Source organism: Muscardinus avellanarius (assembly GCF_963383645.1).
Source record: "Muscardinus avellanarius genome assembly, chromosome: 2".
Taxonomy (NCBI): Eukaryota; Metazoa; Chordata; class Mammalia; order Rodentia; family Gliridae; genus Muscardinus; species Muscardinus avellanarius.
In genome coordinates this window covers 41,293,642-41,306,753 of record NC_137787.1, presented here as the reverse complement: position 1 = coordinate 41,306,753, position 13,112 = coordinate 41,293,642, and the positions used below count along the sequence as shown (strand labels likewise).

At 42.2% G+C, this 13,112-nt stretch overlaps 1 protein-coding gene across 1 annotated transcript in view; it reads right to left on the bottom strand.

Annotated features, from left to right (window-relative positions):
• ANKRD44 (ankyrin repeat domain 44) overlaps positions 1–13,112 on the bottom strand; it is a gene marked incomplete at both ends in the record, with an annotated part of 322,519 nt that overhangs the window by 17,822 nt on the left and 291,585 nt on the right. Inside the window, one exon of the mRNA XM_080689357.1 lies at positions 4,244–4,445. Within this exon, the coding sequence (XP_080545483.1) occupies positions 4,244–4,445 (202 nt within the window). The remainder of the gene's footprint in view (positions 1–4,243; positions 4,446–13,112) is intronic.

Below are 13,112 nucleotides of genomic sequence, written 5' to 3'. Positions count from 1 at the left end.
AATCAGTGACTTCCATCCCTGCAGATGGGTACCCTGGGGTTTCCAGTTCAAGATGGCCTGGGCGCAGCCGGCCTCCTCCAGCTTCCCCTTCCCCCTGTCAGGGAACTCTGATCTTCACCTTCCTTTTCTGTTTCTTGTGTCCAGGGCATTTCTCCTATATTTCTCTTATCTCCTTGTATAGAACTGATACCTCTCCCCCCGGGTCACTTTCCTTTTTTGTTCTTCTAAGAGAGATGCCCATTTCCACAGAATGATCCTGTTCTATCTGCCTCTGGCCCTTTCTAAGAAGAAAGAAGGGGGAAGAGGGAGAAGAGGAGACCACAGTAGGATGGGAAGAGGAGAAAATTCACTGTAAAATACATTGACCTTCCCTCCTTATGGATGTGGAGAGGAGAAAGAAGGGGGAGGAAGAAGAGAAGGGAGAAGAGAACAGGGCTTGCCCCTTCTGGGAGCTTTAGATTTCAGGTAGATGATTCAAGGAAAGTTCTCGCTGATTAATGGTGCCTAAGTGAAACATCAATCCAGAAAAGTGTATGCAATCAATGTGCTCACTGCTCATTGGTGATTGACTGGCATTCGGGAGACACACGGGTGAGACCCTGATGTATCCTGATAGTCCCAAAGCACAGCCTGTGCTTCCTGGCCTTCCAGGGTCATGCCTCCTCCTCCTCAGCCTCCTCTTTCCTGCGAGCTCTGACCCAGATACCCTCTAGGTCCCCTTTTAGGGCTGCTCTTCACCCGGCCCCCTCCTTGCCCTGCAAAGCCTGCTGTAGACAAGAAGCTTGGCCCCAACCCTATGTGTCAGCCTTGACCAGCTGGGGCTGGAGGGAGCCCCTTGCACCTGGCCAGATGCCTCTTTTCAGAGGTAATTGTGCCTGGAGGGAGAGAGGGGGGCTGGGTGATAATCCCCAGGGTAAGGCACTTCAAATTTCTTAAACGGAAAAGCTTACAACAACAGACATGGCTTTCCACATAGGGAGCAAGATGAGAAAAATCATGTTTAAAATTCCAGATAGGAACTACTCTCCTCTCCGAACAATCAGGACACCATAAAATACATTGAATTTCCCTTGTTAAGGATGCAGAGAGAGAAGGGAATAGATGTGGCTATGTTAGGCTGATAAAGACTCTTCTCAGAGCTGCCTTTCACAGTCCTTTTTACTGCTTGCCAGTCATGAGAGAACGCTAATTTAACATCGACACCGTGTTCAGGGACAATGCACATCAGAATTAGCTCACATTCATCGACAGCACTCAAACGAACTACAGGAATAATGCCCTGGGTTTTTTTTTTTTTTTTTAGTCCATTACATTCAGCTCATTCTCAGCAACATTTCATTTATGTATCTCAGGAGGAAATTTTGTGGATTGGAGTTACAGGTAATCTATTATTGCTGCTTAAAAAAAAAAGACATTAAATTTGTCATCATTGTTGAAATATGCAAGGAATTTAATGTATACCCCAAAGGAAATGACTACCAAAGAAATGACAGCTGTTTTCATGAAAGTAAAAACAACAACAACTGTATTTTGCCTGGTTCTCCTTACTATATCAATTAGATAGTCTTTAAATGCTCATGATCACAACAGTTCCAAGGATATTTGATTTTTGACTAAACATAAGAAAAAAATGATCTAAGTTCATATCACTCATCCAGTGTGTTGGAAAGCAAAACAATTTTGCAATTTCATGCTTTTTCTTGTTGTGTCGTGTGTGTGTGTGTGTGTGTGTGTGTGTGTGTGTGTGTACACACGCAGTAGCTTTGTGAACTTGGCTAACAGCTCTAAGGAAAAATTGAAGTGCCCCTTAGAAAAAAAGTATAGCCAAACTTACATTCTCATTGACTTCCTTGCATTTTTTTTTCCAATTGCTCTCTAGAAAAAATATGTGATCATGTTTGGCTGGGCCCTGCCAGGTCCAGCTTTGTTGCAGACTCATTCAGCTTCTCCGTGGCTGTTAGTGACAGCCATTTTTTACACTGCTCAAAGACCATGGCTATCACAGCATCTATCTGGGCCCAAGCTATAATCAACCCAAGCTACCATTCCTTCAGTACTCCAACGGTCAGAAACAAAAGAATTGACTTCTCAAGGGAGTTGGTAAGCAGGTCCTCAAGCCACAGACTAAAGCTTTGGGGCAGCAGACATTTTGTAGAGAACAGAATCAAATGACAGCCCCTGTGTTTTTAATGAATGACACGAGGAAATTTTGAAGGGACTAGTCATCTTGACCACTAGGGGGCCCCCTTGGACCACACCTACATCACAGTGGCAAATGAAAGCCCAAGATGGTTGGTCGTTGTTTACTTGTTTACAAGGGCCATCTTTCACAACCAAAATAGACTCTTTGTAATTAATTGTTAGAAATCATATGGCAACAAAGAAGGATGCTTACATTAATAAGGGGAAATTAATCTTAAAAAGGGAAGAACGATATTTGAACTTTGTACCAAGAATGCCTAGGAAACCAGAAAAACTAAATGTGATGGAAAATTAATTGGGTAAGGGCTAATTGGATGATGTGTGCATGTATGCCTCCACCATCTTGCACCCCATTAAGACGTATGACTACAATGCACCAATAAAAAATTAAAAATTTTTAACTCAATTGCACCAATTATCATTAACAGCATGATTAAAATTTTTCTACCAACAATTATTTCCAGGTAATTAGGCAACAGCTATTTTATTTTGCTGTTGTTATTATTTTGTTTTTTTTTTTTTCCAATCTCTGTATTTTCTCTCTTCAGTGGCTTGGAAGTTAAGAGATGTAGATAGAAATAATTCTACAAGTTCTTTCATCTCTAGAAAAATTACCCTAGTAACAAGAATCATAAAAGTTTTTGAAAAATTATCTTTGTTTCTGTGCTTTTCATTTCGAAGATATTTCACTGTATAAGACAATTATTTCTCTAAGACAATATCCACTAACCTCATCAAAGACTGACATCACTGAATTTCCAGAGCCCAGATGTATCTTAGCTGAGCCAGAGACTCTTCTACATGATCTGTGGATCTGGGTATACACTAGAAGTATCTTGACAGCTTTTCATAAGCATTGGAGCAGAATTCCAGAAAAGACAAATAACCTTTTTGTCGAGACATGCATTTACTTTTTAAGAGTCTCTGTCTTTATATCTGATGCATCGGGAATCAGAGGAAAAGCCAAGCTTGGCAGGATGATTACTCATTGGATCACAGTCTGATATCTCCTTATATGAAAGATCTGCAATAGCATTGATATTATGCTTTGCAGTGCTGTGATTTTTTTTTTTTTTTTTGGTGGTGGTACTGGGGTTCCTGGAAGCCCTTCTACCTCCGGGCTACACTCCCAGACCTATTTTTACATTTTTATTTGGAAACAGGGTCTCCTAAGCCAGCGTGCACCGCTGGCTTCGAACCTGCGCGATCCTCCTGTCTCTGCCTCCCAAGCGCGGGGATTACAAGCGTGCGCCACCACGCCCAGCGTGCTGTGATATTTTAAAAAAATTTTTTTTTCTAAGTTCTAGGGATCGACCCCAGAGCATTCTACCTCTAAATTATACTCGTAGCCCTTTTTATTTTGAAACAAGTTCTTGCTAAGTTGTTGAGGCTTTCACTAGGTTGCTTAGCCTTGGCCTCAAATTTACAATCCTTCTATCTCAATTTCCCAAGTACTAGGATAACAGGTATATACCATCACATGTAGCTTGCTTTGTGTGTGTGTGTGTGTGTGTGTGTGTGTGTGTGTGTGTGTGTGTGTACTAGGGATTGAGCCCAGGAGCATTCTATCTCTGAGCTACACCCCAGCCCTATTTTTTTTTTTTTGAAACAGGGTCTCATTAAGTTGCTGAGGTGTGCTGTGAACATGTGATCCTCCTGTCTTAGCCTCCCAAGTACTAGGATTACAGGTATGTGCCACTATTCCCAGCTATGTGATTTTGATGTGGTTTGTTCTAAGTAATTTATTCTGAAGATCAATGTATACCTTGCCTTTTGTTCAGAAAATTTGGGGCAACCTTTCGCCACCACAAGTTCTGTATGCTCTTTTGAATTAAGAAGGCCAGAAGCTGTTGGCCAGAAAACACCAATCATCTGCCGAGAGGCCGCAGGTCCAAAGTGTTTTGGAAGTGTGTAGGTATATGTGATATAGAAAGAAAACAGGCATTTAAAAAATTTGGATGAAAGGAGATGCTGCCATCCTTTTATTCATACTTATGAAGGGGGCACAAAATGAGGGTAATGGACCCTTTCTGAGACTCACCTGAGGCATGAAGCGGGGTTCTTTTGGTTACGTTGTCTTTCACAAAGATGGACGCGCCCTGGTTGATGAGTGCTTCCACACATTCTGTGTGTCCCTTAAAGGCAGCCAGATCCAGGGCAGTGCGGCCTTTCTCATCCCTCATGTCCAGGTCCACCAGCGACTGCAGAAGGACCTCCAAGGCCTGATGGTGCCCGTTGTAGGCCTGCGAAGAAAGAGGCGCAGGTTCACACATGCTAACCTCAAATCCCGCGGCAGCCCCCAGGACGGGCTGAGCAGCCCAGGCTCAAAGGGCAGAGGGAAGCAAAACGCTCGTGGGAATTACTGAAAACAGGCAAATCAGAGAGTCTGACTGAAAACCCATAATTCACCAACCTCACAATCACATAATGAGTTCTTCAGATTCTTTTGTTAATAATTTTTCCAAAGGTACTACCTGCATTAATGTGTTTTTGTATCTATCAATCTAATAATCTAATATGGATGAATAGCTGCAAGAATTAATATATTTTTATATCTGTCAGTTCAGCCCTAAATCTATCAACTGAGAAAAATGAGGAAATTGTTAGAAGTCTTCTATTAGCAGAGCTGGAGAACAAAACGACTAAAAACAGCATGGACTTTGGGATTCAATAAAGGCACGCAAACCTTCCCTTAGAGTCTGACATTTGACTCTATTTCCAACCATGTGAACTTAGGTGCATTTCTTAATTGTACTTTGAGTTGGTTTCCTCATCTGTAAAATGAGAGTAATGAAAGCTGCCTCCTGCCGGGCGTGGTGGTGCACCCTTGTAATCCCCGCGCTTGGGAGGCGGAGACAGGAGGATGGCGCAGGTTCGAAGCCAGACTCGCTGGCTTAAGAGACCCTGTTTCCAAATACAAAGTATAAAATAGGTCTGGGAGTGTAGCCTGGAGGTAGAAGGGCTTCCAGGAACCCCAGTACAAAAAAAAAGAAAAAAAAAGCTGCCTCCTGGGGTGGCTTTGAAGATGACAGAGATAAACCGTACAGGCTTTGCATAATATCTTGCATGTAGCGGACACTTGTTCTCTCCTTTATTTCCTCTACTGATTATAATTAAACCTTAGAAACAATGCACCGGTGCCAAGTTCAGATTTATGATGAGGTCCTACGTATGTCAAGGAAGAGCTTCCTACTACTGTAAAGCAAGATTTAAAGATAATATTTATTAAGTCCATAAGGTAAGAAAATTGCATGCACTTCCATCCCCCTGACCCCACAGGCAAGGGGCATTGAACATTTTTTTTTTTTTTTTGGTGGTACTGGGGTTCCTGGAAGCCCTTCTACCTCCGGGCTACACTCCCAGACCTATTTTTACATTTTATATTTGGAAACAGGGTCTCCTAAGCCAGCGCGCGCGGCTGGCTTCGGACCTGCGCGATCCTCCTGTCTCTGCCTCCCAAGCGCGGGGGTTACAAGCGTGCGCCACCACGCCCGGCGGCATTGAACATTTTAAAGAAAATAGAGCAAAGGGAAGGAAAATGGGCTGGGAAGGGAAATAAAAAGGAAATAGAAAAAGCCTATCCCTAGTGTCTCCATGTGTCAGTCAAAGTTCCTTCTTTTGTTACCTGTGGTTTTTTTTTTTTTAACTATAGCTATTACTCAAGGTACAATTTACTTGAAAAATGGCTTTTTAAGATTAATCTCCTTAATATAAAATAACTTTTAGAAACTAAGGGAAATGTGCATTTTAAAAACTAGGAAAATGCCTGGCATGGTGGTGCACACCTATATCCCCAGTATTTGGAGGCTGACACAGGTAGATTGCAGGTTTGCGCTCAGCCTCAGCAACTTAGACCTTGTTTCAAAATAAAAATAAAACAGGGCTGAGGGTGTAGCTCAGAGGTAGAATGCCTTTAGGTTTAATCCCCAGTACTGAAAAAAAAAATGTATAAAGGCAAATAACAGAAAAAAAAAGAAATGTAAAAGGCTAATAGACATAAATCTTTATAAAAATTTAAAGTACTGTTTTTCAACTACCAGAATTGGCAATGATTAAAAAGTTTGGTCATGTCCAATATTAGTTAAGACTGTGAAAAAAGCAATCTTACACTCTGTTGGTGGGAGTATAGATTGGTATGACATTTGTGAAGGATGATTTGATATTATCTATACAGAAAATTTAAAAAGAAACTAATTTGAAGACAGTATACTGTTTTGCCTCATTTATATAAAAGCAAACATATGCATAATATTCATATACATATTCATAGAAAATTTTTATATGAGTACAAAAGAAATTAGTAATGGTGGTCATCTTTAGAACTGGGAATTAGAGTGATGAAATAAACTGATTTCATCTTATCTTTAAAAATGTGTTTGAATGAACCAGGCATGGTGGCACATGTTTGTAATTCTAGTACTTGGGAGGCTGAAAAAGGAGGATTCAGGCCAACCTCAGCAACTTAGTAAGGCCTTCCACAACTTAGTTAGATCCTGTTTCAAAATAAAATTAAAATAGGGCTTGGGGTGTAGCTCAAAAGTAGAATAACCTGGGTTCAATCCCCAGTAAAACACACACACACGCACACACACACACACACACACACACACACACACACACACACACATATTTTTCTTGAGTATATGTTAACAACAATAACAAAAACTAGATTTAAAAGTATCCATAGGAATCAAGAGTACTGATGAATCAAGAAAAAGTTTTCTCATTTTAACATTTTTTGATTAAGGTCATTTTTATATATGAAACATATTACATATAACATGCAATAATAACTCATATGCTAATGAATCTCAAATTTATATTCCAGTCTCAACCTCTTTCTTTACTTTTAGATTTGTGTATCTAACTGCCTCTTACTTTTCTACTTGAATGTCTAATAGGCCTCATAAACTTATTTTCTCTCTCTCTTTTTTATTTTGATACTGGGGATTGGACCTCAGGCCATTCCACCTTAGAGCTATACCCCCAGACCTTTTTTACTTTTTATTTTGAAATAGCGTCTTGCTAGGTTGATGAGTCTAGCCTTAACCTGTGATCCTCCTGTCTCAGCCTCCTAAATACCGGGATTACAGGCACACACCACTGTACCCAGCTATAAACTGAATTCTTAATTTCCCTCCCCAAACTTGCTCCATCTGCAGCCTTCCCCATCTCAGTAATGACAACTGGATTCTTCTAGTTGCGTAAACCCCAAACCTTGGAGTCATCCTGTCTTTGGGCCCTTAAGCCCAAGGCCACTGCCCTGAATGAAGGTTTTGGGACAGTAGAACAAGTGGGCACTGAAAACTTTTCTCCCCACCTTGACATGCTCTGGTACAAAGATGCTTCTGCTGAGAAGAAGGCACAACTTTCTAACTCACACAAAGTTGTCATAGACTTTTAGGTAGCTGCAGGAAAACAATTCCCTGTTGTTTTTTGTTTGTTTGTTTTACTTACAATTATTAACACATGTTAATTGTACAAATTAATGAGTTCCAGTGAGTCATTTCCATGCATGCATATATTGTACTATTTTTTCTTTTTTGCAGCACTGGAGAGGGAACCTAGGGGCATTCTACCTCCGCGCTACACCCCCAGCCCTGCTCTTTTATTCTTTAGTTTTGAAGCAGGATCTCACTGAGTTGCAGAGGTCCTCACTAAGTAGCTGAGGCTGGCCGAGAACCTGCGATCCTCCTGTCTCAGCCTCCCAAATGCTGGGATTACAAGCCTGCACCACCACACCTGGCTCCATATATTGTGCTTGGACCATCTCCTCCCTTTCTACTCTGCTGCCTTGCCCTGTGCCTTACACAGAGAGTGGTGCTGGAAGCCTCACAATACCTTATTTCATATCCCTGTTCTCATTCACAAAAAAAGTGTTCCTGGACTACCACTAGCCCTTAGGCTACTTTCAAGCTACCACCACCATCTCTACTCTTTCTTTACAATATATGTAGAATCTGCCCCCTTCTCTCTCTACAACATCCCATTTGGCCGAGATTATAGCAATCTATTATTGATATGGCCACCAGATGAAATCTTTCCAAACCCAAGATAGATTATGTCACTCTCTCCTTATAACTGACCTATAGCTTCTTTGCCCATTGGGTAATGAAATCCCAAACTCCCCACGACAGGCCAGGCCTTCAGGATCTGGCCTCGGTACCTCATCCTCAGCACACCCCCACTGGCTGCAGCGCAGGCACGCTGGCCCCTCTGCCGTTCAAATACACGCACTGCTTCCTCCGCTGGCCCATTGCACGTGAACTTCCTGTTTCTTCTGTCTGGCAAGATCTTCCCGCAGAGCTGCCTGGCTCTCCTGGTACTTCTGTTCACATCCCACCTCATAGGAGAGGCTCCCCACAGCAGCGTCTGCAGGACAGCCCCCCTCGCTCCTCGCCTCTTGGCCTGCTTGAGTTCATCTTTCGTAGCACTTGTTACCACCAGACATCATTACATGCCTCGGGACTGGCCTCTTGAATGCGACTGAAGGGACTTTATGTGGGCTGTTCACTGCTGTATCCTAGAATTGTGCTTCACACAAATTAGACACTCCACAACTACTTGATGGATTAATGATGATAATGACATTACTTATTCGTATTAGTGGTAGAAATATATTTCCCCCCAGCTCTGTTTTTTATTATTTATTTTGAAACAGGGTCTTACTGAGTTGCAAAGAGCATCACTAAGTAGCTGAGGCCGTCCATGAACCTTAATCCTCCTGGTCTCAGCCTCTCAAATGCTGGAATTACACGCTTAGTATATATATATATATATATATATATATATATATATATATATATATATATTTAATAGCAACTATCTATTGAGGGATTTTTATGTGCCACAACTGCTCAGCGAGTGACAGAGTCAGGCTCTGAACCCCGAATCTGTGACCCAAAATCCATGCAGTTGGCACATGCGCTCCTCCAGCAATTTCATTTAATTGACTTTCAAACTAAATACTTCTGTGTTTGCATGTAATGGAAAAGGACTGAATGACAAATATTGAATCAAAACCTAAACTGTTTCTATAGAAGACTCAACACAGAGGAGGAGAGACTTGAATGGCTCTACGATGGAAGAAGCTATAGATCCGGAACCAATCCCAGGACACCTGCCCTTTTAGTGCACACACAGCCCTCTTGAGAGTAAAAATAAAATAACTTCCGATATGTCTAGCTTTATGCTGAATACTTGCTGTGCAAACTATAACCACCTGGGACAGAATGTCTTTATTCTATCCTAAATTCCAAAGCCATAGTTAACTTTTACTGACTGCTTGCTGTGGGTCAGGCAGCCCACAGTCAGTACGTATCGCCTCATTTAAGTCTCATGGCCATCCAGGGTTTGGATCCTCTTGGTATCCTCATTCTACTGATGAGGATGCAGAAGGGCAGAGATGTTACCCAGCTCTGCCTTGATCACAGAGCCTTGCCCTGGAGCCTGACCTGCGGGCTTTTGAAGAGCAAATATGAAAAAGTGGTGATATGGCTGTCAGGTGTCTGTTTCCTTAACTTTTTATTATAGGAAATTTCAAATATCCACAAAGAAAAGCTAATATAATCAGCCTCCATATATCTTTCACCCAGCATCAGCCACTGTCAATTCAGGTCATTGGTGATTTTAAGCCAATGTTGGGGCATCTGAGGTCATGGAGAAGGCCGTGAAACAGAAGTGTCGACATCAGGGTGTCTGTGTGCCATACTTTACTCTGAGTTTTAATCTGTGGCTTGTTTGAAAATTGTCTTTATAAACTGGGGGTGGTGTAATCCCAGTACTTGGGAAACTGACAGGAGAATTGTAGATTGGAGGACTCGTAGCAACCTAGTAAGAACCTGCTCCAAAATAAAAATAAAATAGGGCTAGGGTATAGCTTGGAGGTAGAATGTCCCTTGATTCTATCCCCAGTAACACACACACACACACACACACACACACACACACACACACACACACACGCAAGCACATGCGTGCAAAATTGCCTTTACATAACATTGGTTCCCCTCTTTTTCCTCCTCCTCCTCCTCTTCCTTCTTCTTCTCTGGTCCTGAAGATTGAATCCCAGGGTGTTCTACCTCTGAGCTATACCTCTACCCCTATTTTATTTTTTATTTGTAAAGAGAATCTCCTAAGTTGTTGAGAGCCTCACTAAGTTGTCAAGGCTGGCCTCAAACCTTTGATCCTCCTGTTTCCTATTTTAATTTGTAACGATAGTCACTGATTCAACGTATCATGACTAGAAGTCATGACTCCACACCAAAGGAAAATGAGCCTGTGAGCTGGGCTTGAGGCCCTCTGCAATATAGTGAGTCCTGTTTCCAAATAAAAAATAAAGCCGGGTGTGGTGGCGCACGCTTGTGATCCCCGCACTTGGGAGGCTGAGACAGGAGGATCACACGGGTTCGAAGGCAGCCTCAGCTACTTAGTGAGGCTCTCAGCAACCTAGTGAGACCCTGTTTCCAAATAAAATATAAAAAAGGTCTGTGAGTATAGCCTGGAGGTAGAAAGCCTCTGGGTTCGACCCCCAGTACCACCAAAAATTAAAAAAAATAAAAAAATAAAATAGGTGGGGTGTAACTCAGGGATAGAACACCCCTGGATTCAATTCCCAGTACCACAAAAACTAAACTAAAATAAAAATAAGCGCATGTAGATAACAACAGGTTGTAAATGCTATTTGCAAATGCTAGCTCCTTCTGCATATGGCGAGGACAGTTGCAGTTTCTGTTCATTTCACTTGGCCTAGGGAAATGGATCAGCAACTTAGAGTTGCTGATAAATACACAAATACACACAAAGCACAATGGCTGACATATTTAGAGTTAACAAAGAGGAAAACACAGGAGAAAGGAGGCACATGCAGGAAGGAAGCCAGTGGGAAGAAGCCTGCAGTGTATGGAACAATAGAGTCGTGACACAGGGTGCTAAAATTAGGTCCTGACTTAAGAACTTACCCCCTGCAAAAGATCCCTGGACTTTCCCTTTTAATCTTCATGACAAAAACAAAACAAAATGAAAATCCATTAGCTTGCGTTAAAGAGGCTTACTATTAAAATAAAATTAAATGAGCCGGGCACAATAGCACATGCCTACAATGCCAGCTGTTTGAGAGGCTGAGGCAGGAGAATTGCAAGTTTGAGGTCAGCCTGGGCAACTTAGCAAGACCCTGTCTCAATAAAAATTTTTAGTTGGGCATGATGGCGCACACTTATAATCTCAGTATTCAAGAGGCTGAGACCGGAACATGATAGTTTGCAGACAGCCTCAGCTACTTAGTGAGGCCCTTCACAACTCAGTGAGACCCTGTTTTAAAAAAATAAAAGACTAAAAAATAGGGCTGGGGGTGTAGCTCAGAGGTACAATCCCTTGGGTTTCATCCCCAGTACCTCAAAAATTAAAAAAATAATTTTCTTTAAAAAAGGGCCAGGGGCGGGATATAATTCAGTGGTAGTACTTCTTTAGCATGTATTTTCCCTAGTACCGGAGGGAAAAATGTGAACCTTGATAATCAGGAGAAATGTTTTAGAATCCCAACCCTTACTTTCTTCTATACCAAGTGCTAGAAAATGCTCTTAAAGACAGGATAGCTAAAGGCCAGACTTGCCCATAGAATTTTCCATGTTTCTTCCTTTAGTCTAGCTCTCGAGTTTCACTCTGCATTCACTTCATGAAAGGCATCAATCAGACTTTTAAATTATTTTAAAAAGCACCTCTTGAAAGAACACCTCATTAGGCAACTTACATTCCTTAAACATAATTAATTTCCCCAAACCTCCTGAGGTGGGAACCAAGGACAACAAGGGGAGAGAACTGGGACCACAACAGAACCCAGGAAAACAATGGGTCCAGCTGGAAATCTCAACAGCTGGAGCCTTTCATTTGAATAACCTTGTTTCTTAATTTAATTTTTTCAAGTGGGTGAAATGCTTATGAAATTCACTGGGCCAATAACCCTGGAGACCCGAATCGTTCAGCCAGGAAATAGTAACTCAGGGCAGGCCGGGGTTCCCGCAGCAGCCAAGGTCTGGGGGGCATCTGGTTTCATTTCACTGCGAGAATTCACACCTGATACATTATGTGCCTTGGGTTTTATCAAGTTAATTGCTACAGAAGCCCCTGGAGATGGTGGTGGGCACACTTGTGAAGTTCTTGAGCAAATATTTTTTTTTAAAGTGTTAGCATTTAGAGGGATAGAACAAAATGATTTTAGAACACATGCATAATGATAACCCTGCTCAAAATCGCCCTCCTCATCTCTTGCCTGGTTGCCTGGCTTTGGCTTCTGAGCTCTTGTAGTTGAGCACAGAAGGTAAAGTGAAAGACAGTCATACCATGTCATTTGTCTCCTCAAAACTGTCCAAGTTGTTTTCTACTTTGCTTGGAAAAGTCGAAGCTCTTATACTGGACTATGAGGCCCTGTGAGATCTGTGGTAGCTGCTACTCCCACCGTGGGATGTCAGGCCTCCTCTCAACCACTCCCCCTCACCGCCTGCTCCAGCCCCAGGGGCCTCTGGGCAGCTCTGCAGACTAGCCAAGAATGCTCTCACCCCAGGACTCTGCACTTGGCCCAGAGCCACCTTCTGTCAGATACCAACATGAATACCTCTTAAGGTCTCTACTCAGATACGGGACTCTAGGTTATGTAAAACTGCACCCTGTCTACCACCTTGATACTCTCATGGATCCCATTGGACTTTCTCCTGCAGCACTTCTTACCATCTGTTGTGCTATATATTTACTTGTCTCTCCTAGATGGGAAACTCTGCAAGGATAGAGATTGGGTTTCCTTTACTGCAGTATCTCCAGCACAGTCAGCATATGTCAAGTTAAAGAATGAGATTAATGTTAATAAGCAGAATATGATGGAGCTACCTGATTGCACACATGTGATGTCAGACTCTGTT